Source organism: Columba livia, chromosome 7 (genome assembly GCF_036013475.1).
Source record: "Columba livia isolate bColLiv1 breed racing homer chromosome 7, bColLiv1.pat.W.v2, whole genome shotgun sequence".
Classification (NCBI taxonomy): domain Eukaryota; kingdom Metazoa; phylum Chordata; class Aves; order Columbiformes; family Columbidae; genus Columba; species Columba livia.
The window spans coordinates 32,385,497-32,410,488 of record NC_088608.1 but is presented as its reverse complement, the minus strand read 5'-3'; the positions used below and the strand labels follow the sequence as shown (position 1 = coordinate 32,410,488).

Genomic DNA, 24,992 nt, shown 5'->3' with positions numbered 1-24,992 from the left:
CGTAAATGTCCTGAGGGAACACTTCCTTTCATTCTTGGAGTGTCTCCACCAGTTCCATTTTCACAGGTATTTCTCCTTATTGCTCTTTCGTACTGACAAGCTTTCATTCAACAATGCAGCAAGTTTGCCCACAATCCAATATTTATTTTTTTTTTTTTTTGGTCTATGGATATTTACTCACTCAAACAGAAAAGTAAACACATTTATTTTCTTCTTTAAATTTCTTATATTTGTCATGTTTTTCTTCAGAGACATAGCAGCCACTACAGTTCAAGTACTACATTCATTTTAATCATTTAAAACCTCCTTTAAAAATATTTAGATGGTGAAAAAACAGCTGAAGATTTTTTCAAAAACTTTGGATATTAACATCCCACCAGATAAAACACCACTATGAGATTTTCTAAGCTGAGGGGATTAGAAGATAGAGTTATGCAAATAGAAACTGCTGTCTTTATGTATCTATGTGTTAGTGTTGTAACTCCCAATCATTGCAACCATAAATATCCACAATCTTCTGTGATTTTATATTCAAGTTATGAAACTGGCACACAAATTAACGGGAGGTGATTTCAGTTTCTGTTATCTCAGCCAATAAAAAATGAATCATTAGTACAGTAAGTTTCTAATACACACACACACACACCTTTTCATAGGTCAGACTAAGAATAAAGATCAGTAGCATCAACAGATCAATTTACAATTTCTACAAAATAGTATGAAACCAAGTAAAAAGTGCTTTATGGTACTAATTGCAATGCACTAAATGTTTTGGCAAATAGAATTCCTCATAAAACACAGCATGTGCAACCTCTCACACCATTTCAGAGTAGCAACTGATTTTTGTACATTATGCATTACTCTTGTGTTCACTTGTAGTCACTTCTATCTGTTTATAATATATAAATTTTAATTTGGCATTATATTTCTATTATGTTCCACTTTGCTTTTCTCTATCCCAATATACTACACAAAGAACACTCTGGTTCTCAGAAACATGACTCAACAATACTTCTTTTTTTTTCTCCCAGAAAACAAACTGTTTACCTATAGGCTAATTGTATGTCTGTTGATGACTCTAATATTTATAAAGTTCTAATCTGGTTGTCTAAAAGCTTTACGTTTGTTTTTTTTTTTCCACAATATGTATTTCTTTACATGGAGAAATTAATTGCAAACACAAGAAAACTTAAAAACTGACACACAATCAAATCAAATAAACACTTCCTACCATGTTTCTTGACAAAGAGTAGTTCTGAATCAGTGCTAAAAATATAGTAAATATAGTACAACACATTAATTGAGGATCTTTTTGCAAACAACTCATAGAATTGTATTGATGATGTGTCAAGATAGATATTATTCACCTTTTGGAAATCCTAGAGTTTGACATTTTTCTATTCTAAAATAGATTGAAAACACACACACACACACAGAAACACCAAAACACAAACAAAAAACCCAGAAACACCAGCACATTTCCAGAATGTGAATTCCCTCATGCAAATTTATATCTTTAAGCTCACCAAAATATTTCATTGTAATAAAATCTCAACATCTTGTTTATACTTTATAAATGCACTCATGAATAAATTCATTTTCAAAATAACTTTATTTAAAGTTAGCACTTCATCCCATATGACAAGCGTCAAAACAATTTCTTTTATTTAAATTACATTTGTTCAAAATAGGTACACTTCAATTTAATATCTAGTTATTAGTGCATTTGATATTGAGAATACTTGGATCACCACAGACTGTGTTCTGTTAAACACTTATTGGAACTTTACTATCCCAGTCTATTAAAACCCTTCCTTGTCCACAGACTATTGGAAATAAAAAGAAAATAAATCAAATTTAGAGCTGACAGTTACCAGGCATCATACTTTTCAGTCTATGGAGAATATACAAGAGCCTTAATAATGTTAAGACAGTATCTTTTTACAATCACGTTTTTACAAACAAGTACTTCCAGGTTTTTCTGCAAAGTCTGCTTCAAAAAGTACGAAGGCAACTAGTAAAAGAAAAGAAACACTATATGCTTTCCCTCTTTTGACCGTTCTCTGAAAATTTTCTGTTTTCTGATAAAGATGCTTGTTCACTAACAAAATCACTGAGGTACCCAGCTCATTTCATGTGTGCACCATAAAAGAACACAATATGCGTTCAAATTATTCCTGCCACGGTTTGAAGCTGCCCATTAAAGTGACGGCCAATGCTTTCCCGCGGGAGTAAGCACTTGTGGCTAACGTTGCAGACAAAGCTAATGAGAAATAAAGAGACTTCTTAAGCCTATGATAGCCAAAAGCTTACAGAGACTAACAGGAAGGAACTTTTACTGGGGAAAAAGAGAGAGGGGGGGAAGAGGTAAACGTGGAGCTAAGGGAACCATTTACTTCTTTTTTATTACTGTGTTAGGTAGGAAAAACCTACAAATGAGGTTGAAAGGGTCATAGCCAGGAGCTGCACATTCATCCCGCCACTGCAGGAAGCCCTCACAGAGCTTATCAAAGTGCGATCCACATGGTTCTCGCCAATTATTCACGGAGAGCTCACTTCTCCTTATTAAACTGCATTACAGGGAGCTAAACTACATTTGACATTTTCCTACAAGTACTTCTTCCACATAAACTCCATTAAAGCTGTTACAGAGACTGTACGATAATGAGCAGACTGAAGTCCATGAAGTAATCTCTCCGTTAGAATGTGGGCCTTAATGCAGAAAGAAAATCAGAACTTAATTTCTGTAGGAAACAGTGATACTCTGAAATCGAAGGTTAAAGCACCGAACTGTGACTCGGAAGACATGAATTTAATTTCTGGATCTTCCACTTAGGTAATCTTGCAGGAATTATTTCACACAAGGACAATACCACATTGTAGGACTGTCGAGGAGATAAGTGTGTGTGTGTGTGTGAGGTCTCAGCTAGCAGGATACTCAGAGCTGTACAAACATATATACAGATATACATGTCTGCTATGTCTTTACTGTGTATTAGATCTAAATTAAATCTGCGCTGTCCACTGCAGCCTGGCACTCCTGGCACTCCTCACTCCCTGACTCAGCTTCTGAGTTTTCACACAGGCATCCATGTCTCTGAGCGCTGCTCAAGCCTGGGCTGCTGTGCACATCTCATCCAGCTGTGCCTGTGATGGCACCAGGGACCCTGGTGCCAGGCTGTGTGCCCCATGGTAGCCACATGTGTTTCCACAGGGACAGAGGCAACAGAGGCAATAAGCCAGACACGGCATATCCTTTCCATCCCACTGGAGGTGTTGTTAGCTGTACCCACTTAAATTTCTTATACTGTAAAAATATATTTAACCAATTTAGTATTAACATTAATTTAAAGCTAAAAAGCATCCTTGTCAAGTATCTATGCTAACAGTTTAAAGCCCCCCTCAAAAAAAAAAAAACACAAAAACCCAAACAAACCAACCAAACAAAAAAACACAAACAAAACCAACCAAACAGGAAAAACACATACAAAACCAACCAAACAAAAACCACCACCATGCTGCAACTGTACAGACTGATCTGTCCAGAGTGACCCAAGCAGGGCTGCTCTTCTTTCTCCCTTGTGTCAGGAAGACACCCTGAGTGACTCCTGTTAATTCTACGTTTAATCGCCTCTTGCATTAGCTCCCACAAACACATTCAAATGTTATTAAAATGAAGAGAGGGAACTGCTGGGTATGCTCAAGTGGAAGAGGAACAGGAACAGGCTGCCCAGGGTGGTTGTGGAGTCTCCTACTCTGGAGATGTTCAAAACCTGCCTAGACGCCTTCCTGTGTAGCCTCATCTGGGTGTTCCTGCTCCAGCAGGGGGACTGGACTGGATGATCTTTCGAGGTCCCTTCCAATCCCTAACATTCTGTGATTCTGTGAGAGGGGAAATAGAAGAAATAAGGATTTCTTTAAATATATAGAATGAGGTAAGAATCAACTCAAGCTTCCACTTGTATTTCTTCCATTTCTGAAAAAAAGCAGAATTTGAATATATCAAAAGAGGCAGAATTGAGTATTTGAATATTTTAGCACACACAAAAATCCAGTTCTGTGACTACACTGTTTAGGCTTATTCAGAGGACATTAAAATTAAGAGCACATACATCTAAAAGTGTTATGAATTATATATCATTTATACATGTCTATATATGTGTTTATGTGCATTTCTAGATATAACTAAATCACAGAATGCTTGAGGTAGGAAAGGATCCCTAGGCGTCACCTGGTCCAACCCGCTGCTCAATCAAGGCTACATAGAGCTAGTTGCCCAGGACCATGTCCAGACGGCTTTGAGTATCTTCAAGGATGACTCGAAGACTCCAACACCTCTCTTGGCAATTTCTGTCAGTGCTCCTCACCCTCATTGTAAAAACACATTTCACAATGTTCAGATGGAACTTCCTGTGCTTTTGTTCCCATTGTCTCTGATCCTGCCAAGGGGCATCACTGAAAAGAGCCTGGCTCCGTTTTCTTTGCACCCTCCCTTCAGATATTTGCATGCATTGATTGAGGAGATCTGCCCTGAAAGTTGCTTTCCAGTTGGATCTCCAGCATACACTGGTACACAGAGTCGTTCTTCCCCAGGTGTAGAATTTTACAATTCTCCTTGTCAAACTTCATGAAGTTCCTGTCAATTTCTCCAGCTTGTTGAGATCCCTCTGGATGGCAGCATGACCCTCTGGTGTGTCACCCACTCCTCCCAGTCCAGTGTCACCTGCAAACTTGCTGAGAGTACCTTCTGCCCCATTACCCAGACCATTCACGAAGAGGTTAAGCAGGACTGGACCCAGCACTGACCCCTGGGATACACTGCTAGTTAGTGGCCACCACCTGGACTTTGTGCCACTGCCCACCACTCTCTGCAACTGGCCATTCAGCCAGTTTTCAATCCACCTTGCGGTCTGTAAATTAAAGTCATATCTAGATATTAGGGGACTGAGTATTTTTATATGCATGTGAGACTCACTTTCTTCATCTCTGACCTCAGTGTTATATATATAGAAGAAATAATTATAGCTTTGGCTTTTGAAGAACAATAACAGAAAAGGGATACCTGCAGTTCTAACAAAAAAAAAAAAAAAGAAGTTAGTTCCTTATATAAGTCTTTGAAAGGTTCAGTATTATAAATTGGTTGTTTACAGAATTACAAGGACATAAGTTGGTTTTAATGAAATGTCTAAGATCTGAAAACAAGGGCCTTCTTGCCTACAGATATTTTTAGAAATGTGCTCTTTTGTCTCAGCCAAATTATATAAATGTTTTGAAAGTGAAAGATCACATGCTGGCATTGTTAGTTCCGTGGAAATATACATGCCTCCAGGTTCCAGAACAATTTGATAATGAAAACAAATTCCATTCTGGAGCTAAGTCTTAGCTGTCAGAGATACAGCTTTGAAATCCACACTTTAAACACCCCCAGATTTCCTTTTAAGAGTCATGGGCTTGAGTTTGAAGCACACAATGAAAATGAGAATGAGTAAGATAAAAACCAAAGTGAACACTAAAAAAACAGGTGGTTTCTGAATCACAGAAGTTGGACGGTAAGGAGTGTCACATTGTCACAGCAACCCATGGAAGACATGCTCCAAAAAGCTTCCAAATCTGCTATGCTGGAGCTAAATTGATCCAAATAGCTACAGCACGAGAGGTCTGGATATGCAGTAGCTACTTTGCATGTCATGCTCCTTTAAAAACAGGTATAATTTCTGAAGAAAATTAAGCAGCAGCAGTTGCTAATGCAGATCTCCTATTCACTGTAGCTACTCATGCAAGAATTCAGCACCTGATGGCACAATTAAAAAGTTCTACTGTTAATGGAAAAATGCAGTATAATAACAAGAAAAATCTTTTCTAATGCCTCAGGGAGGCAAAGAGAGGGCTTAAATAATTAATAAGTTTTTCTACCTCCTGAAGTTTTTCTTCTTCAACGGGAAATACCACTACACAAATTTCGGAATTTGAATCCTGTTTTTGAGCTTGCATTATACAAGGACACAATATGATCCATGCGACTGATCACCTCTTGATAGATGGAACCTCTTTTGCTTGGCATCATTCAGATATGGAACAAAGTGACATCACTTCACCATCTCTGAGACAGAGATGGAAACAAATGGGCAGAACACAGGAAAAAAGGGATACGACATTCATCAGAACGACAGGCAGCAGTCTCAGCAAAACATCAGTATAACTGTTGTCAAAACTCCACAGGCATCACAATGAAGAAGAATATCAAGGAGTGACAGTAAAGACTATGAGAAAGTTGCTTTGAGATGTTACTACAGAGCTTTTTCCAAACGGGAGATGCAACAGGAAAAAAACTACCAAGATGTTTGCTTAAAAATAATCTCCACTACTTCTGTTACCTTGTTCATACACAACACAGTCTTAATGGCTTGCACTTTCCATAAGCAACTCTGTGAAAACCAAAGCTTGAGAATGAAATAGAGAACTGGGATGTATGTCTAAAAGGGAGCAAGGCAGAGTACAGCCCAGAGAGCAAAGCCTGACTGAGAGAACAAAATGCATCGTTCTTCACGTCACTGCCAAGGTCTCTCTGCCTCACCCCACCTGACTATATAAATGGAAAACTTGAAACTCTAAAGAGACAATGCAGATCTGTATAATCTCATTTTATAACAAACTGTATTATATAGCAAAATATATTTTACAGCAGACTGTAATCTATTTCAAAAGTTCCTCATACTAACACTCACTAAGAACTATCTTTCCTGCAAAGATTATTACCCTGCATGCACGTGCATCTGTGCATACATATGTATTTCTACGTTAAGAAAAAGAGAAAAAGTAGTAGAGGGGAAAGACTACAGGGTTTTGAATAAATCTCTGTGCAGTTTTTCGTGCATACCTTTAAACAAGGCACTGCAACACTAACTTTAATTTCAATTTGTGAATAAATCTTGTATAATCACCTACACAATTTTATGCTGCAAGTCAATTTGCATTGTTACCAAGGAGATAAGTTGTTTGTTGGCTTTGTTTTGATTTTTTTAACCTTCTCTGGAATCCACTGATAAAAATTGGGGGAAAATACTATAGTAAGATATAATAATGAATTAGTCCCTATAGAAAAGTTACCTTTTACTGAGCCCGTCAGAAAGGCCTAGATAATCACTAAACATTTTGTATTTGCTTTTCTTTGTTATCTCCAGCTTCATATTTTTACTGTGCCTAGGCAAAGAATTTGTGATTCTGTATCTTTTTCTTTTACAAAATATTGAACAAGGATAAAGGATTTGGGAACATCAGGTTACATGCAAACAAGAGCAATATATGATACACTCTCTATTTATGCAGGTATACTTACTAGGTAAAGAATAAATTTAAAATATTAGGCCATATATGAATTCACTGCACAATCAGAAGTGGCATTTTTACAGCAATTACTATAACATGATAAACATCAAATAAGCTTTGAATAGAGAATTGTAACCTCTGCGTGTGAGGCATGGGAAAGGAGGAGAAGAACAAGACAATACCATCTTAAATTTGTAAAAAGGCAAGGGGATGGACCATTCACTTATTTTTCTTTTTTGAGTTAAGGGGTATTTTAAAAGGTCATAATTAAACGGCAAATAACCAGTATTTTCACGACACTAATTTTCTGATCTGAGATTTAAACCAGAGAAATAGAACTACTCTCTATCTACAAAATACATTAATTTATATGCTAAATATAGTATTGTACTAACCTAAAACTCTCACACACTACTGCTAATTTTTTCAGCTGCGTCTTAGATAAGCATCTCTCCAAAATAATACATGACATTTTCCTATTTTCCAACACTGTACTAACCATTAAAAATGCACTGACTAATGTTTGCATGAGCATCTTCATTTTCCCAAGTGAAGACAATACAAACCATGACAGATGTAGTATTGCACATGGTGACTGTAGAAGTTCCTTCCATGGAAAGCCACGCAAAGTCCTTGGGGGTCACGGGAAAGATGCAGACAGCAGGTGAGGAGAAAGCGAACAGTAAGCAAGACTGGGAGGATCATTTAGGCATTATAGATCTTACAGGGGTTCTTGTAGGCACAATAAGATTTACCGGGATAGTAAAAAGGACACTAGAGAAATGTGAGCTTAACGAAGAAGAGCAATGCCTTTGTGATGATTTGCAAAGTGGAAAACATTCCGTTTTGCACAACACAAACATGGTTTCCCAAGGGATTTTCAACACCACCACCACCCCACCCCCCACCTCCATGCAAATATGAGTTTTGATGAATACTGATTATGGTCTAAAGAATGAATCCACACCAGCTTTAGGGCATGTGAAAACTGTGCATTTGGATCTGCAGGTGTTCCAAGTTCTAGAGAAATGTAAAGGAATCTAGTAATATACATACACAAGCCAGATTCTGTTCTATAACATCTTTTTGATACATTGGTTCTGGTGAGAAAAACCTAAGTCATAAAAAAGCAAATATGGTCTTCCTAAGTCAATAGAATACTTTCCATCTATCTTACAAACGACAAAAAAGAATTTTCATATAGTGGGTACCGATTCACTCATTCTGTCTGTAAAATCAAATAGACAATCATCATTACTATAAATACATTTAGTGAAAGTTCAGAATTTCTTTAACTGGGCAATTTTTACTTAATTCTCTATACAGAGAATTTAATCTAAGTCATTGTTCTCTGAAAAATCTTGATTTATGCATTTAATAACCTCTTGGACTTTCAAGTCAGGACTGAATAGCTGCTCTGTCAAACTAAAAATGGTAACGCAAGCTCTATGTGCATTAGCTGTGTGCCTTGAGATTGGATTCTATAACATCTAATTGGATATGAGCTCCATTTGAAGCTCTTCCCCCAAAAATAGAGTATTTGCAACTTCTTTTCCCTCTTTGAATCCTTAGCCACCTACAGCCAACAGGGTCCTAAAAGTGACTCTTTCTTCAACACAGAGATCTGTTTTCTTGAAACATATGGAAACCTTGGTATTTTGAGTGTTATTCCTCTGTCAAATTTCTTTGAAATTGGGCAGGGTGTTAAAATTTAAAAACATTCTGTAGGACACGCTGTTAAAAAAAGGCCTACCTTTAGCAAACCAGGCCGCAATACAGCCTTTAGCATTAACAAGAGAAACAAGACAGTTTGTCCTTTCAGTCACTTAAGAAGAATAATTTTTAAGTAGTGGCATTCAGACAGGAATTGTTAATTGAAATTACTACAAATTCTAAATGCTTCTTTTCAGACATGGTTAATCACGTAGAACCAGCGATCCACCATGTACACACAGATCTTTAAGTAAATGAAAAGTCCAATTACATTGTCTACTAATTTTTCAAGAACACTTTAAAATTTTTCAGCATCTCTGGTTGCCATTTTTGTATCTACTAACCAAATCCCACTCTTCTGAAACAAAAGATGAATCTCAATCTGGAAATAGTTCTGCCCAGGTGTTTTACTGTATTTATATTCCCACTAGATTTCATGAGCATTTTCCCACTTTTGCATTCTGCAGAAAGAATGTGCCTCTGACTGTTACCAGCAGTTTTTTTGCAAATTTACTTAAAACAAATGCTTCTCAATGACCTGTTGAAAAATAAAACTTAACATGTATATAAGAATAAAATTAACATACTGTTAGTGTTTCCTACCAGCTCACTGCTAAGTTGTGCACTTTGAAAACACTGCTCAGTTTATACTCTCTGGATTTCAGTGGTTGAGTATATTGTTTAGCATGCACAAGGTATGGGGTCACTTGAGTATCAACAGGAAACTCTGAATCCTGGAGAAAAAATAAAATAAAATCAGTAATTCTAAGAAGTACTGCATAATTTCACACAACATACTACTTACTATGTTACTATCTTGGAAACACAATTTTGTCCTCTTTTTCCACTCTACTTTTGTCCTCCATTGAATTTTCATCCATTTTTAAAATCACTGTTGTCCTGACTTTATTACTTTTGACACATATTGTTAAAGGTGAACGCAGGCATACCTGGAACACTGAAGTCTTGGTGATGATTTGCAAAGTGGGAAACATTCAGCTTTGCACAACATAAACATGGTTTCCCTAGGGATTTTCACGCTCCCCCCGCCCCCCATGCAAATATGAGTGAACAACTAGTGAACAATTGAATACTGTGAGATTTATCAACTTGTTCTTTTAAAATTATATTCCGATGAGTTAACTTCTGGACAGTTACATCAATATAGCATTGTTCTCGAGAGAAAGCAGCCATCATTACTGATCATTATCTGCCAAAGAGAAATTCAGTGTTTACACCAGCAAACCCCTCCTCCTCCAAAACAGAAAAAAAAACACTCACAATACAAAATATAGCAAAAAAAACCCACAAACAAACAACAAACCACACTAAAACAAAAAAACAAAACAACCAAGAAAAACCCCACAAATAAAATGTTGCTGTCATTTATAATCATAACAAAGTTTGTGTAACGATGTGGGTAGAAGTGATAGAAACTTGGCCTGAAACTTTTATTGTTACTGTCATTTATGTACCTGGTACTAGAAGAAGCTATGATATTTAAAAAGGAAGGATGTTAAACCGTTAGTATAAAATCTCCTATATTGAATTCAGGACAAACTCTGGTTTTAGTAAGCATCATGTGGAAGACAGTCATACTTCAGGTAAACTAATTATTTTTCCTTAAACAGAAAAAAAATGTTTTAAAATGGCTTAACAGTAAGTCTAAAATTACCAATTTAAGATGCAGTGATCTACCCTGCCCTAGACCATCTCATGATTACAAGAAGTTAGCTTCCAGAGACCTTCCAATTTCATCAACTGGCAGCTAGAAAGCTCCTCAATTTGGAATGGAAGAACAACTCTCATTGTCCAAGTCACTTCATTTATATTTTATCTCCTTTTCTTTAAGTTTCTTATGCATACCTCCCATAGTGGAGATTAAAAGAATTAAGTTCAGTCCTACAATCAAGCTCAGCACAGCATGAGCTGTGGTGTGATGACTTATTTATGAGCTAAATGAAACAGTTTCCACTATGATTATAAATGAAAAAAAAATTATGCAAACACAAAGAGAGGAGGGCTGTGTACACACAGATAAACAATACAATGCAAAAGAGCAGCTACAGGTAAATAACCTTTTTTCTCCTTTGACTTCATGTATAGATGTATATCTAGACTGTAACTCCAGGTAGTATTTCCCAAAGATCACCATTACTTGGATAACTTGGATAAGAAAATGCTTTTGTCTACTTGAATAAAGACTGAAGGACCACTTTCACATGTGCCACATGATCCCCAACAAAATTCACCAACACAGTAATGCTTGTTGAAGAGGAAATTGGAACTCCAGGCTGCAGTTCAGAGTCATTTTCCAAGTCAGCTGCTGATGCTGTTCCGTAGCATTGATTACCCCAACAGGCAGATGCAGATTTACAACTTTTTAACAGCATCTCCAAAGCAACAAACCCACAGGGACAGCAACTGCCTTTAATCTGTGCCTCTAAAAATTCAGTTACAGACCTGAAGCAAGGTCCTTTCTTCTCGTTTGCTTATCATGAAAGGACAAAGACAGACGTAACATTCAGAAGGTCTCAGTCCTGGAAGTCTGGGGCTTCAAGAACAAACAGGAAAGCCAATTTTGTAATTCAGACAAAACTAATAATATATTAGACATGAATTCAGGATCAACTCTGAAGATAACTTTATCTATGTGGAACTGGACATCTTTAGAGTATGCTACACGGACTTCTCTCATTTGGTAGAAGCAACGATCATCCTCCTCATCAGTTAATGGATAGCAAAAAAAAATCAGATGTTGATTGAAGTAGATTTCTCAAAGATTCACAGATAACATGCTTAAGATCCACTGCAGGAATAGATTCCCAAAAAGGTCCAAACCTGTAACATATGTATACTGAGCAGACAGAAGAATACAAAAAGTACTCAACACTAACAGAATACTAAGTTTCCCAGTTTTCTTCAGCTCCAGCAGAACCTAGAGGGATAAGAACCACAGAGTTATTTCTGGACTGTACCAGCTTAGGAGCAGAAAATCTGGTCCCCGGGACACAGCAGAAATGTTCTTGCTATTAATCAATAAACTTACTGTACACTTGATAGACCTGATGGCATTTGTGCCATCAGATAGAGTGGGCTGAGGTTTCCACAATAAACTTTCCCAAACTGTTTTTGAGTCAGACATGAGCAGACTTGACTTTTCAGGCTCTTCACCAAAAAGAACATTTCCTGGATCCAGGACTGGCTTTGCCAGGTAAAGGGCACAAAGAATTGCAGCACAGGAGGGAATACACACATCAGCTTTCCCAAACAGGGAACTAGGAAATTATTCAGCACAGGCCTCAGAAAGAAACTGACTCTAAATTAGAGAGAAGAGCCCTTCATAAACACATTCAGGTCTATGAAAAAGACTTCAGAGTATGTTCAAATAGCTCTTTGGACACCATAATCTGCACTTATCATTAACAATCAGCTTTAAATAACTCTCCAGGATTTTAGGGAGGTAAATGGCATATAGTGGTATTCAAAACCCATAACATGACTTCAAAAATATCAGTTCTGCTGAAGAGAGTTTATATCATTTCTTGATACAGAATATAGTTTGTTTGGTTTGTTTTGGTTTTTTTTGCCAGTATCTGCATGTGAGCGTATTAACTACAATTGATCATCAAGTTATTATAAATGGTTAACTGTGTGCTTTAAAATAATGAATGGATTCTCCAGACCAAAAGAAAAAAACTCTTACTATGGAACTGGTTGACAGAGCTAAAATGACAAAATTATATGTATGTATTTTTTTAGTATTAGACACAAAGTCTGACCCATCACAGGTCTTGTGCAGTCCCATGAGAAACAAATGTTTGATGTCATGACTATACAGTCCTCTTCATCTTGCCTATGCACAACTGATGTCTCAAATAAGGAATTGTACAAGTATGATGAAGTAGTGTTAAGCTGAGAATGTCTGTGAGTCTGAGCACTCTTCTAAGTTTCACGAGTGAACTTAGTATAATGTAGCAGAATGCACAAGTTTGGGTGGGATTAGCAATGATCTACTTTGACCTGAGACTCCAGAAGCTGAGGACAAGGTCAAAGAAGCTTCCATGTACACCAGGCAGTGAAGCTGTATCACAATGTGGGACTGATTTGTAGAGCAAGAAGCTTCAATGGTTGTAAGAAGCCTAAGAAGCCTCTAAAAAGCAAAACAAACAAAAACAAACAAACAAACAAAACCCTCACCAAGATACATGTCATATTACTGACATAAACCACTGGACTAGAACAGGTAACGATGGTTTACATCAGCCTCCCCCTAAGAAATCACTGGCATGGGCTAATCTTCATTTTTGCACGGCCTATTTTTTACTACCATTATTTTCCATGAAGGTGTGCTGTGCAACTTGCATCAAGAGGCAGATCTTCTGTACACTTCAAAAGACTTTTCTTGCAAGCACAATGATGATAAAAAAGTCAAAGTACAGATATATATAAATATATAGTTAATCTTGCAGCCTCATTTTCAGTGTGGTCTAAGATATTTTCTAAGATTAGTCAGCAGACTAGGAGATTTATTATTAACTCTAATTAACCAAGCTAAATGGCTTTATTAAAAATAGATTGTCATTAAAGAATGGAAGGAGGATAACTGCCCACAATATATTTTAAGGACTACACTAGTCATTACAAAACCACTTACAAAGACTATGCAGTTGTCTGATGCCTGAGCTGATCACCCATGTTTGCAACATTTTCAGGACACCCTGCTGTGAGAAGCTTTAAAGGAAAAACTGAAATTACTGTATTCCTTAAAATTCCCATCAACTACTATGATAAAGAATGGAATAAAATTCGATGTATTTTAATGTAAAAATGTAGACACACAGTGGGTAAAACCACTAACATTTTTTAAGAATTTGTTTGCACCTAACTTGATGGTAACCATTGTGTTAATTGAGCACACAGCAAATTTTGGAAGTACATACTATCAAAAGAATATCATTTTGTCTCCCACTTCAGAAGGTCTCTACACTGCATGTTCTACGAGGATGCTATTAACCTGAGTCAAACTTAAAATTATTGTGAAAATAATTAAGCTAATGACTTAATGATTGGTGCAAGTATATCTGTTACAGACTCAAAGCCTAGAAGATATTTTTCAGAAGACTGTGGTGTCAGTCACATATGTAGCCTCACAAAACCACACTAAAATTTAGGTTTCTGTTGTTGTTTTGGTGTTTTGAGGGTTTCTTTGTAAGAAATATAAGACTGGATCTGACAGAAGCCATAGATATTTACTGTGAAGTTTTGCTCCTTTTAAACTGTATTTATGTTTCCTCTTTGAAACTAAAATCTACATATAGAGTTCTGTGTGCAGAAAAACTTCCTAATATTATACTGTGCAATTCTTCCGTAAGCTTTCATAGATGGGCAAAACTTTACCTTCTTAAACTAGCCATTTCACATAGATTAGCCATCTGTTTAAATACAGTATTATACACAGCTTAAAGAACAAAGTAAAGAGTTTAACTAGAAGTGAGTATAATCCCAGTGTATGCCACTGCCTTCATGCAAATCTTAGGAGCTTTATGTGCTCATTGCATTAGAAAGTTTTACCTTTCAAGAATCACAAATTCAAAGAGCTAGTATTGTAACAAAAAATGTATACAATCAACATGCTTTTTGTAAACTGTGTCTCATTCATTTTCTGGAACAAGAACAATTACTCATTTTAGAGTGGAATTGTTCTAAGAAAGCCTAAGGACTCTCAATAGAAGTGACTGAAAGCCTTGCATTTTTCAGAAGTGAAAAAAAAACCACAACCAAACAAATGAAAAAAAAAAAAAATAACCAACCGACCCCAGACACTACTTCAGGAGATACTGCTGTAAATTACTACTGTAAAGTTCACAAATATAGAAATATAGTAAAAAGAATGTGACATCAAAAAAATCAGTATTTCTATCATTCTTTACTGAATTTCTCAAGTATTTCTGAAATCGTAGTTTTTACACCTCCTTTGCTGTGATAATCCTTTATTGTACTTGAACATGAGGTTCAGGCTCAGTTGTTCAGATAATTCATCCCTATGGTTCATACGTCAAGGTCTGAATGGCACGAACAGTGGTACCACTTGTCACGGCCAGTGAAGGGTTGATTTCAGTAGCTCCCTAGTACACACTAGGTGGAAGCCACACTTTAAACCCATCAGTTCTGTTGCTGTGCTGATTGCCTGCCTGAGAAAGCTACCAAGGAGTTTAGAAGCAATACGAGCTTAAGGTGATCTCTCACAGCAAAATATATTATTACTGTATTGATTTATCAGCAGAAATTCAATTTACGTGAGGCATGTAGGTTCTGAGCTCTTTAAAAGGAACACAAACAAGCTACCTATGAAATAGGCCAATATAGATTTTCCCCCCCTAGATATGAATATTTGTTACAGTAAAATAAAAGTATTTTTATCCTAAGAACTTCCTACAAGAAAAATGCTCAAGAGTGCTAATACGAAAATGGCTCCCATCCTAAAAAAATGTGGCAAGTGTCATTATTTAATCCCTATTCTATTATTTTCAATTGCTAAATCCTAAGGCTAAGAGAGAATCCATTACAGAAGTTGAGACCTTGTGTAACAAGGCTTTGTGAAACATATTTATTAAACACATTGATTGCAAAGCCAAATCCTACTTCAGCATCAACACCAGTAACATGCATGTTAAAATCCAACAAATGTACGTTCTGAGGGCTAAGGCACGAAAGCAATATATTCTGGTTTTCACAGAATCACAGAATTTTAGGGATTGGAAGGGACCTCGAAAGATCATCCAGTCCAATCCCCCTGCCAGAGCAGGAACACCCAGATGAGGTTACACAGGAAGGCGTCCAGGCAGGTTTTGAACATCTCCAGAGTAGGAGACTCCACAACCTCCCTGGGCAGCCTGTTCCAGTGTCTGTTACCCTCACTGAGAAGAGTTTCTTCTCAAATTTAAGTGGAACCTTTTGTGTTCCAGTTTGAACCCACTACCCCTTGTCCTATCATTGGTTGTCACCGAGAAGAGCCTGGCTCCATCCTCGTGACACTCACCCTTTATGTATCTGTAAATTAATAAAGTCAACCCTCAGTCTCCTCCAAGCTAAAGAGACCCAGCTCCCTCAGCCTTTCTTCATAAGGGAGATGCACCAGTCCTGTAGCTAATTGTTTACAGACTTTTTCTATTCCCTCCCATATCATCACCCAAAACTGGAAGGAGGAAAAAATTTAAAAAGACACACTGTATCTCTTGGTAGTCTCATTGTCCTGGTAGCGGGCCTAGGGCTTCACCTCCACCCAGATCAGGCGCTGGGGGGGGCCTGGCAGTTGCTGCCGCTCCTCTCATGGCGGGACACCTCACCACCTCAGCCGCATGCTCTGATTTCGTCTTCTAGACGACGACAGTGCAAAGCAGTGAGCCAGGGGGCGGCGGGATCTCCACGCGCACCTGTGCCAGGCACAGCTTGGCCAGGCAGCAGAACAACTTGTTCAGCACCGGTGAGAAGAAGCAGGTGACGGATTTGGCAATTCCGGACTCCAGGAAGCCCAAGCGGAAGTCGTTGTGGCCACCCTAGTCCTCGGTGGACAGGACAACAGCGGAGGGGAGGACAGTTTTGTTCATTCTAGTGTATGTAATGTACTAGATGTTTGTACTATGATGAAAAAGAAAAGCTATTGAGCTTTTCTCTTACATCAGTATAAAAGACAAAATAATGTATTTCCCGCCTGTGAAATTAAACATCCTATTACCTTATCATCAAAGGCAAGGAATATTACACTACAAACAGTGTCCTAGAAAGAATTTCTGTGAACCATAACCATTCTGAATGAATGTCCTCAGTCACTGGCAATGCTAAAAGCAAATGGTGCATTGTATCTGCCCAAATTGTGATTTAGAAACTACACTATCATGGTTATCCAATGTTACAGGTGTAACATACTCCCAGCCACTCATAAGTTACCTATGACTCTTAGCTCATTTACACGTAGTATTTCCAGAGCTCTCGAAAATATTAGAAGGCAGTAAGTATAACAATCTTCATGTGTTTCATAGGCACAGGGTAGATACCTAAACAGCAGATCCTTAGCAAAGGTCGTAACACAAACCCATCTACACGCCCAGGAGATAAAAGGATCTGCTATTTACTCTTACGATTTACCAAGAGAACCCTGTAGAAACTGGGATTGCATTCCATGGCCTAAGGCCTCACATGTTCATATATAAAAAAAACAAACCAGAAGTAGTATAGTTTGCCTATTTTTTGTTTGTTTTCTAAATTTAAGAACCTGAACTATGACAGGATTTCATGATTTAACCCCAGTCAAGCTGAAGTTCTCTAGGAGAGCTTGTAAACTAAAGTCAAAGAGTCTCAGAGTATTGCTTGATTCACCCTAATAAGATAAAAATCATTATGCAATTAAGACAATTTTCCCTTAAAGCTCTTGGAAATCTTTTCTTTCCTGTCCTGAATGTTTACAGAAAGACTGCATTTTCAGTTCGAGTAGTGGAGCTCTTCAGAGCAAGTCTACAGCTTTCATTTTCCTTGAGGAAGATGCAAGAGACTCATTTGTCATAACACAGAGAAGGCAATGAACAAGCAAAGTGGAACTGATCTAAATCAGCCCACAGCTAAGAAAAATGTCATATGCTTTAATACAAACCAGAAAGCATTCAGATCAGTTTATCTAAATCACAGCTCAGCCTTGTCTATCTTCATCACATATATTTCTAAGTATATCTTCACTCAGACATTAAAAATTTAAGCCAAAAAGAACTATTAGGTTGGTGCAAAAGTTATTGCAGTTTTTGCATTGTTGAAATTTGCCATTTGATATTGGATACATTCTTAAATGTGGTTATGCTATACATCATTTTAAAGTGCTTTTCTCACTTGATATTTGTTTCACCACTGACTTATTGCTTGCTTTTTATATTTATTTTAGACTATGGAAATTATGTTAGACAAAAAGCAAATTTGAGCAATTTTCTTATTCAATTTTTGAAAAGGAGATGAGAGCCTTAAAGGCGAGGAGCATAGTAGCTGGCCATTGGAAACTGACAATGACCAGTTGAGAGTAATCATTGAAAATGATCCTTTTACAACTAAATGAGAAGTTGCCGAAGAACTTACCTTCAACCATTCTATGGTCCTTTGGCATTTGAAGCAAACTGGAAAGGTGAAAAAAGCCTGATAAGTGGGTGCCTCATGAGCTGACCAAAAAACTTTTTAAAATCACCATTTTGAAGTGTCATCTTCTCTTATTCTACACAAAAGCAACAACAACAAGCCATCTGTCGACTGGATTGTGACATGCAACAAAAAGTGGATTTTATATGACAACCAGCGATCACGAGCTCAACAGCTGGACTGAGAAGAACCTCCAAAGCATTTCCCAATGCCAAACCTGCACCAAAAAATGATCACGGTCACTGACTGGTGCTCTGCTGCCGGTCTAATCCACTGTGGCTTTCTGAATCCTGGTGAAACCATTTCATCTGAGAAGTCTGGTCAGCAAATCCATGAGATGCACTGAAAGCTCCCAATGCCTGCAGCTGGCATCGGTCAACAGACTGGGCCCAATTCTTCTCCATGACAATACCTGACCACATATCACACAATCAACACTTCAAAAGCTGAACTAACTGGGCTACAAAAAGTTTTGCCTCATCATATTCACCTGACCTCTCATCAACAAACTACCACTTCTTCAGGCACTCAACTTTTTGCAGAGAAAACACACAACCACCAGGATGCAGAAAATGCTTTCAAAGAGTTTGTTGAATCCTGAAGCACAGATTTTTATCCAACAGGAACATTTCTTGTTTGTGAAAATCCGTTGATTATAATGGTTCCTATTTTGAACAGTAAAGATGTGTTTGAGTCTAGTTATAGTGACTTAAAAATCACAGTCCAAAACTACAAATACTTTTGCACCAACCTAATAGCTTTGCTATGCAATAACAAGCAAGATAAAACCTTGTTATTTCACTAAAAAAAAAAAAAAAAGAGAGACAAGCTTAACTGAGGCAAAGACCAACAGACAGTAATTTGCTGATTCAAATTCCTCTGGTAAGGGAGGAGGAGGAGATTCAACTCCCCTACCTCCCAAAATTGATGATTATCATTATCACTAGTTGCAGTTTGAAAATTAAAGGTCATTTTAAGACTGCAGTCAGGACAGGCACAAGGGGCACAACTGGAGTCACACATGCTACTGTATCCATATATTCAACTTCAAAAGCAAATACTATTTTGTTCAGAAATGACAAAGCCATGAAATTAAATTCTTCTTAGGCTATAGCTACTGTCTATGTCCAAGACTCAGCAAGATGTCCTGACTTGCATCACTAAATATTTGCAAGTAAATATTCTATTCTGAATTCTCACCCAAAAATTGAGATTATCTCTGCTTTTTTGTACTTGGAAAAGTACTGCACTATTCATTGATAGCTACACTTATATACCATTGAAGTTACATTTTTACACAAAGTTAAATTTAGGGAAAAAATGAATTTTAATAATTTTCTTAGTTTTCCTGAAAAATCTGATATGCTTATATTATGGGAGGATATATTTTATATTTTTTGTTTTATTTTAAATTAAATACGTCAATATATTGAAATTTCCTGAGAAAACATGTGAATAATGGCCCCCATTAAGATTATGTAAAACACTACTTATTTTAAGGTTCAAGGTAAGATAGAGACATTCAAACCTGTTCCCATTTCCCTCTCTCCCATTATGAAAATCCTGATACTCTTGTCCCCTGCGCAGTTTAGTTTTGGTGCAATGGAGATAGTTGGATTCAAAAGGAACCAGATACTAAGCAGGAAACTACTGAATATTAAGTGCTTTGCTGCAAGAGTGACAGAAAATTAATATGAAATACAGTAGTCAAGCATTATCATATCTTCTTTTTCACGTCTTCTGTAATTGAAGGAGTAAAATATTCTTTTCTAACACAGTATGAAAGAAATGAAGATTTTCAGTGCACCCACTGAACAGAAAGTAGCCAAAGCATTCGGTAGACAATGTTGTACAATTCTTAACATTGAAACAACTCTATTTCAATATGTTCCAGTGTCTATAGTAATTGTACTACAAGAGATTTGCACTTTATTTTACTATTTTAATCATGACCATACTTATTTTATAAACATCTGAGATGTAAGGAAAGCAAGTTGACAGCAATAGCAGGACAGCATAGTAAAACTTTTATTGCATACCACACCTTGCTTGGCTGGCTAATAAAAAACATAAAACGCACCTACAAAGGTTCTAGCCACATAAATCCTCTTTATTCAGTTTATAACCCTGACAATTTTTCCTTTTTCTAATAAAATAAACATGAAGGTAATATGTAATATGTAGTAAAAGTCAGATTAATTAAAAAAGCAATGGTAAAACTCTTCGGTCTTCATGTTCAGAACTCAGGTATTCATGCAGCTCTTCAGACAGTTTGTGAACTGGTGCTAAAAGTAAATTTGAACTTGAAACTCTCCTGACAATGTCAGTTTTAAGGATCTGCCAAATCAAGTCTTCCTGCAGCTGCTGCCTGTGCAATGAAGAAAAGAGAAAGTAGTACTATTACAAATGTGTAACTATACCACAGACACTTGATACCTTTTTGACTAGAGCTCTCATTAGTACTCACTGATAAATTTACAGAAATTGTTTGTCTACAATAAAAAGGACAAATCTGAAGACTGAAAGCTGCTGCACTTCCCTACTGTTTCATTTCTTCCATTGTGGCTATTAAAACCATATTTCTCAATGATTAATAATCTGAGAAATTTGAAGAATAAGAGTAAGCTAACAATTATAAAAAGATCCAGCACTGAAACACAACTTCCCATTATTAGCACTATGGCTTGACCTTCATTGCTATTATTTCAGAAAGTAAAAGTATAAAAGAAAAAACTATATGCAAAACATATTGCCCAAAATGTACAGAAAGAAAACGACTGTAGCATTTTTTTCTAAAACTTAAATTCTCAGTAAATACATTAGTAAAACATTTGTCAGCTTAAAGCAACATCATTGTGGATGATGCTGTTAAGGATAAACATGCCAGTCAAATGTGGGGACTGTAACATAATTTATGACCTAGAGACAAATGCCCACAGAGGGGCAGAATTGCTTTGAGGTCTGAGAGCTTGGAGTCTCATGGCCAAGAGCTGAGAACTACAGAATGCACTTGCTCAAGACTGACTACAGAACAATTAGTAGATTTAAGATACTCTGCACCCACACTGAATAGAAAACCAATACTTAAGCTTTATAAAGATCAACAAATTATTTTTCCAGAGAAGGAACAGTCCTCAAACTATTCAGCGAAGACCTGTTCTACCTTAGAAAGGATCTATGGTGTGCAGAAATACTATAGGCAGCTTCTTCCATGACTTCTACCATCCCAGCTATCTCAAATGTAATTTAATCCCTTCTTTTGTTTTTCCTAGTCTGTTACAGGATATAGCATGACAAAAATCTCTGTTGAGTCAATAAAGTGAGAAATCAGTTAAATTGTTCTAAGTACATGAACACACTAGTAGTTGAGTGATGAGTTCAGTTACAGTCTCAACATGAAATTTTCTACTCCTTAATAGTGGAAATTTAACAAATAAAATTTCTTATTTTAAAATTATGCAATTCAGTACAATAACTAAGTCTACACGGTACTGGTATGCCTGGATTTAAAATATCTACTTCCAATAACCACTAACAGGAATTATTAATATAAAATCACAACACCTGAAAGAATAAAGTTTGTACCATTTTATTGATAACAACTCTGAATGTGTTAACCCGATTCTTGTCATCATAGCACTGCCACATCTTAAAAATAGAATATGCCCATTTTTCTAAATAGTATTATCTATTATAAAGATAATCCATCTTTTACAAGGCACAAAACATATCTATGTTCACACAATACAGATGTACGGCACAACTACACAACTGAATCTTGCATAAACAAGTGAAAACACTGTTACAAAACTCAGCTTGATCATTTGCCAAGGAGAAGTAAAATAACATTAATGAAAATGCTGCAATAAATTACCATACAAGGCATGTATTTGGTTGCCTGGACTTTCATAGTCCATAGCAGTTTTATAAGTCACATATAACCACATGCTATTCTCAGAGATGTTCCCTATGCCTTCCTTTAAAAGGCCTACACTTGAAAAAGCTACTATATTTGCGATCAATGCTAAAATAAACAGTAGTGCAATAAAACATAGAAACTTCTACCAATACTTTTAATTTGTAAATTGTTTAATACAGCACAATTAAATTTCAGCAATGTCTTAAGGTACGGCAGCACATGTTGCATATGCCACACAAATAAATTACACATGTTAAAGAGATAATGCTGACAATATGACAGACATCAAAATCCTTCCGTTTTCTGACATACAAGTAGCTATCGCACCCGTAAACCATCTTTGGGAGAAAAACTTCTGGCCTAAATTTTGCCTTAATGATTTTTAATTACACTATCTGTTTTGAAACAGTTTTAAAATATTTAGCTTGCATCTACTTCTGCCAGAATTACTAAGCAACAAAGTAATTTAAACTTTTATCAGTTTAAAGACAAAATGACTATTTTTACACAGTAGAATTGTCAGTATTACATTTCTGTGGAATTACCAGGTTAGTTCTTCATATTATCTTTCCACTCAAATATTTTATTTTCTGAAGTTCATCCTGACTGTCACCAGCTCTGCGTTGTGGATTTTTTTTTTTAATTGTTTGGGGTTTTTTTGGTTGGTTAGTTTGTTTGGCTTCATTTGTTTTTTCCCCTGTTCTATCCATCAAGGAATATACAGGACCTCTGAATACCTGAAAATATAAAATCTACCTCCATATGTACAGAATCCCAATGCACATTAGAAAAACACTGTAATTGCACAGTAGGCTGGGAAGATGAGAGGTTTATGTAGGCAAACACTGGCTCTTTAAACGTAGTAAGACTGCACTAAAATATTTCCAAATGTGTTTTACAGAAATAGGTTTGTTTAATTTTAACAGTAGGACTAATGCATTGCTCTATAATAAATATCAAATGTTTTTAATTATATCACAGCTCTTATAAAGATTGTGCATTGAATAGATACAGAATATATAAATTCCATACACATGTATGTATGTGGCCATATATAAAACCAACGTGCAAGAGGAAGAATCATAATTTACCAGTTTTGAATATTACTGCATGTAGTAGATGTTTTTCTTCAAGGTAGAAAACAAAAAATAACTTTTCTCTGGAAAAAGAAAATGTTGCCACCTGACATAAGTGTTGATTAAAAGAAATAGAAAGTGAAAAGACTGCTACCCATACAGGCCCTGTCATGCTTAAGGCTGATATGTCAAATGCTGATTTATAATTACTAAATAACTCACAATATTTTCTGAACACAGGCTTGTTAAGTCACTATGAAGTTTAGTCCACAGCATAATTAAAATGAACATCAGTTTTATCAGCTATCAAAATGTTTCGATGCTACAAAAATACTGCCAAATGTTTCTTCACTAATTCCTTCCTGCAGCACACATGGTGTGTCTTTCCTAAGAAGTACCTTCCCATTAATCAGGATGGCAATACTATAAGCCTAAGAGTGCTGAAATAACAGTAAGATCAATTTTCTTTGCATTAAGCTATTGGATAGATTTGCCATGAAACTCAAACCCCATGCAAACAAAAATTGCTACATTTTTCTACTTTATATGCAGTTTTCCCAGGCTTACCAGCAATTTTAGACAGACTTTTTACACAGACTATTTAAGCTAAGCAGCAGCAATTACACATGGTTAGAGTCTCAGATCTATGAGTACTTTCCCTACAAATTATGTGCAAAATGTGAGAGGATGAAAAGTGCCAGCAACTCCCACCCAAAAAACATCACGAGTGCATGTGGAAAACTGTATGGAAACAGCAGAGCCAAAACGGGACAAAATACCTTTAAGCTAGTACAAGATGATACATTCATCTAGAGATGTTCCAAAGTACAGCTCATCAGAATTTATTTTTATTTTATTTCTAACACATGCACTGCAAAAAGTGTGGAAAAACAATTTTTTTGGATGATTTATTTTGACTTGATCTTATCCTGAACAGTAAGAAAAAAAATGTATCTTCTCCTAAAGGTTCTCCTGCCACCTAGTAATAGTGTTACCTATTGATGATAGAAGTTCAAATAAGTTTTAAATTCTGCCATTCTTTTATTAACTTCCCCAATATTAACAAAGGAGTTTCATTTTTCCTGAAATTAATAGTCCACTTTTAAGGAATTATCAGGAACTTCAAAATTTGTGTTTATACTCTCAGTATCTAGTATACACTTATTTTTCAGATTACTACAGTACATATTGTAATCATCTCAATAGCTGGTATAAGGCACATAGGGTTTACAAAGGCCCATATATCACTACAATGAACTAGTAAACACATTCAGGGACCATTAGTTACTGATTTATTTGCAATTATCCTTTGCAGATGCTGTCCATATTAGTCCCCTTTGCACTTACTCATACTGATTCAGTTTCAGGACAGGTAGTAACGATTATTCCAAGCTCCACATGATGATAAATGATGACAACAAAGCTGTAAGAGTACGTTGACATGTGGGTACAGAGCACTCAACTTGCCAATACTGAAGAGTAATGGATTCTTTACAATAAAAAGCTAATTAATTGATTACAATAGCTGTTAGCAATAAGTACTATATCAATTAGTGATAACACTGATTATCTATCACTGTAAATCAGCATAAATATTTTCAGCACTGCAGGAAGCGGATACTACAGGAGATGCAAGTGAGGTGCTGCCAGACCGGCTTCCAAAAGTGCCAGTACTGAAACTGAAACTGCTAAAAACTGCCTTTAAGTGCAAGAAAGTCCGTCTGTTCCAGGTTCGTCAAGACATATTATAAAGCCAGACCTGACAACATCTGTAATTTATT

General features: G+C 36.4%; 1 protein-coding gene across 7 annotated transcripts in view; it reads right to left on the bottom strand.

Moving 5' to 3' along the window:
* Positions 1 to 19,922: 19,922 nt before the first annotated feature.
* LOC102091186 (sperm-associated antigen 16 protein) overlaps positions 19,923 to 24,992 on the bottom strand; it is a 53,630-nt gene continuing 48,560 nt past the window's right edge. For all 7 annotated transcript variants that reach the window (XR_010473737.1, XR_010473739.1, XR_010473738.1 and 4 more), the window contains one exon: positions 19,923 to 20,584. Coding sequence is in view for 2 of the 7 variants with exons in the window: in XM_065069080.1 (XP_064925152.1) it covers positions 20,546 to 20,584 (39 nt within the window). In the remaining 5 variants the exon portion in view is untranslated. The remainder of the gene's footprint in view (positions 20,585 to 24,992) is intronic.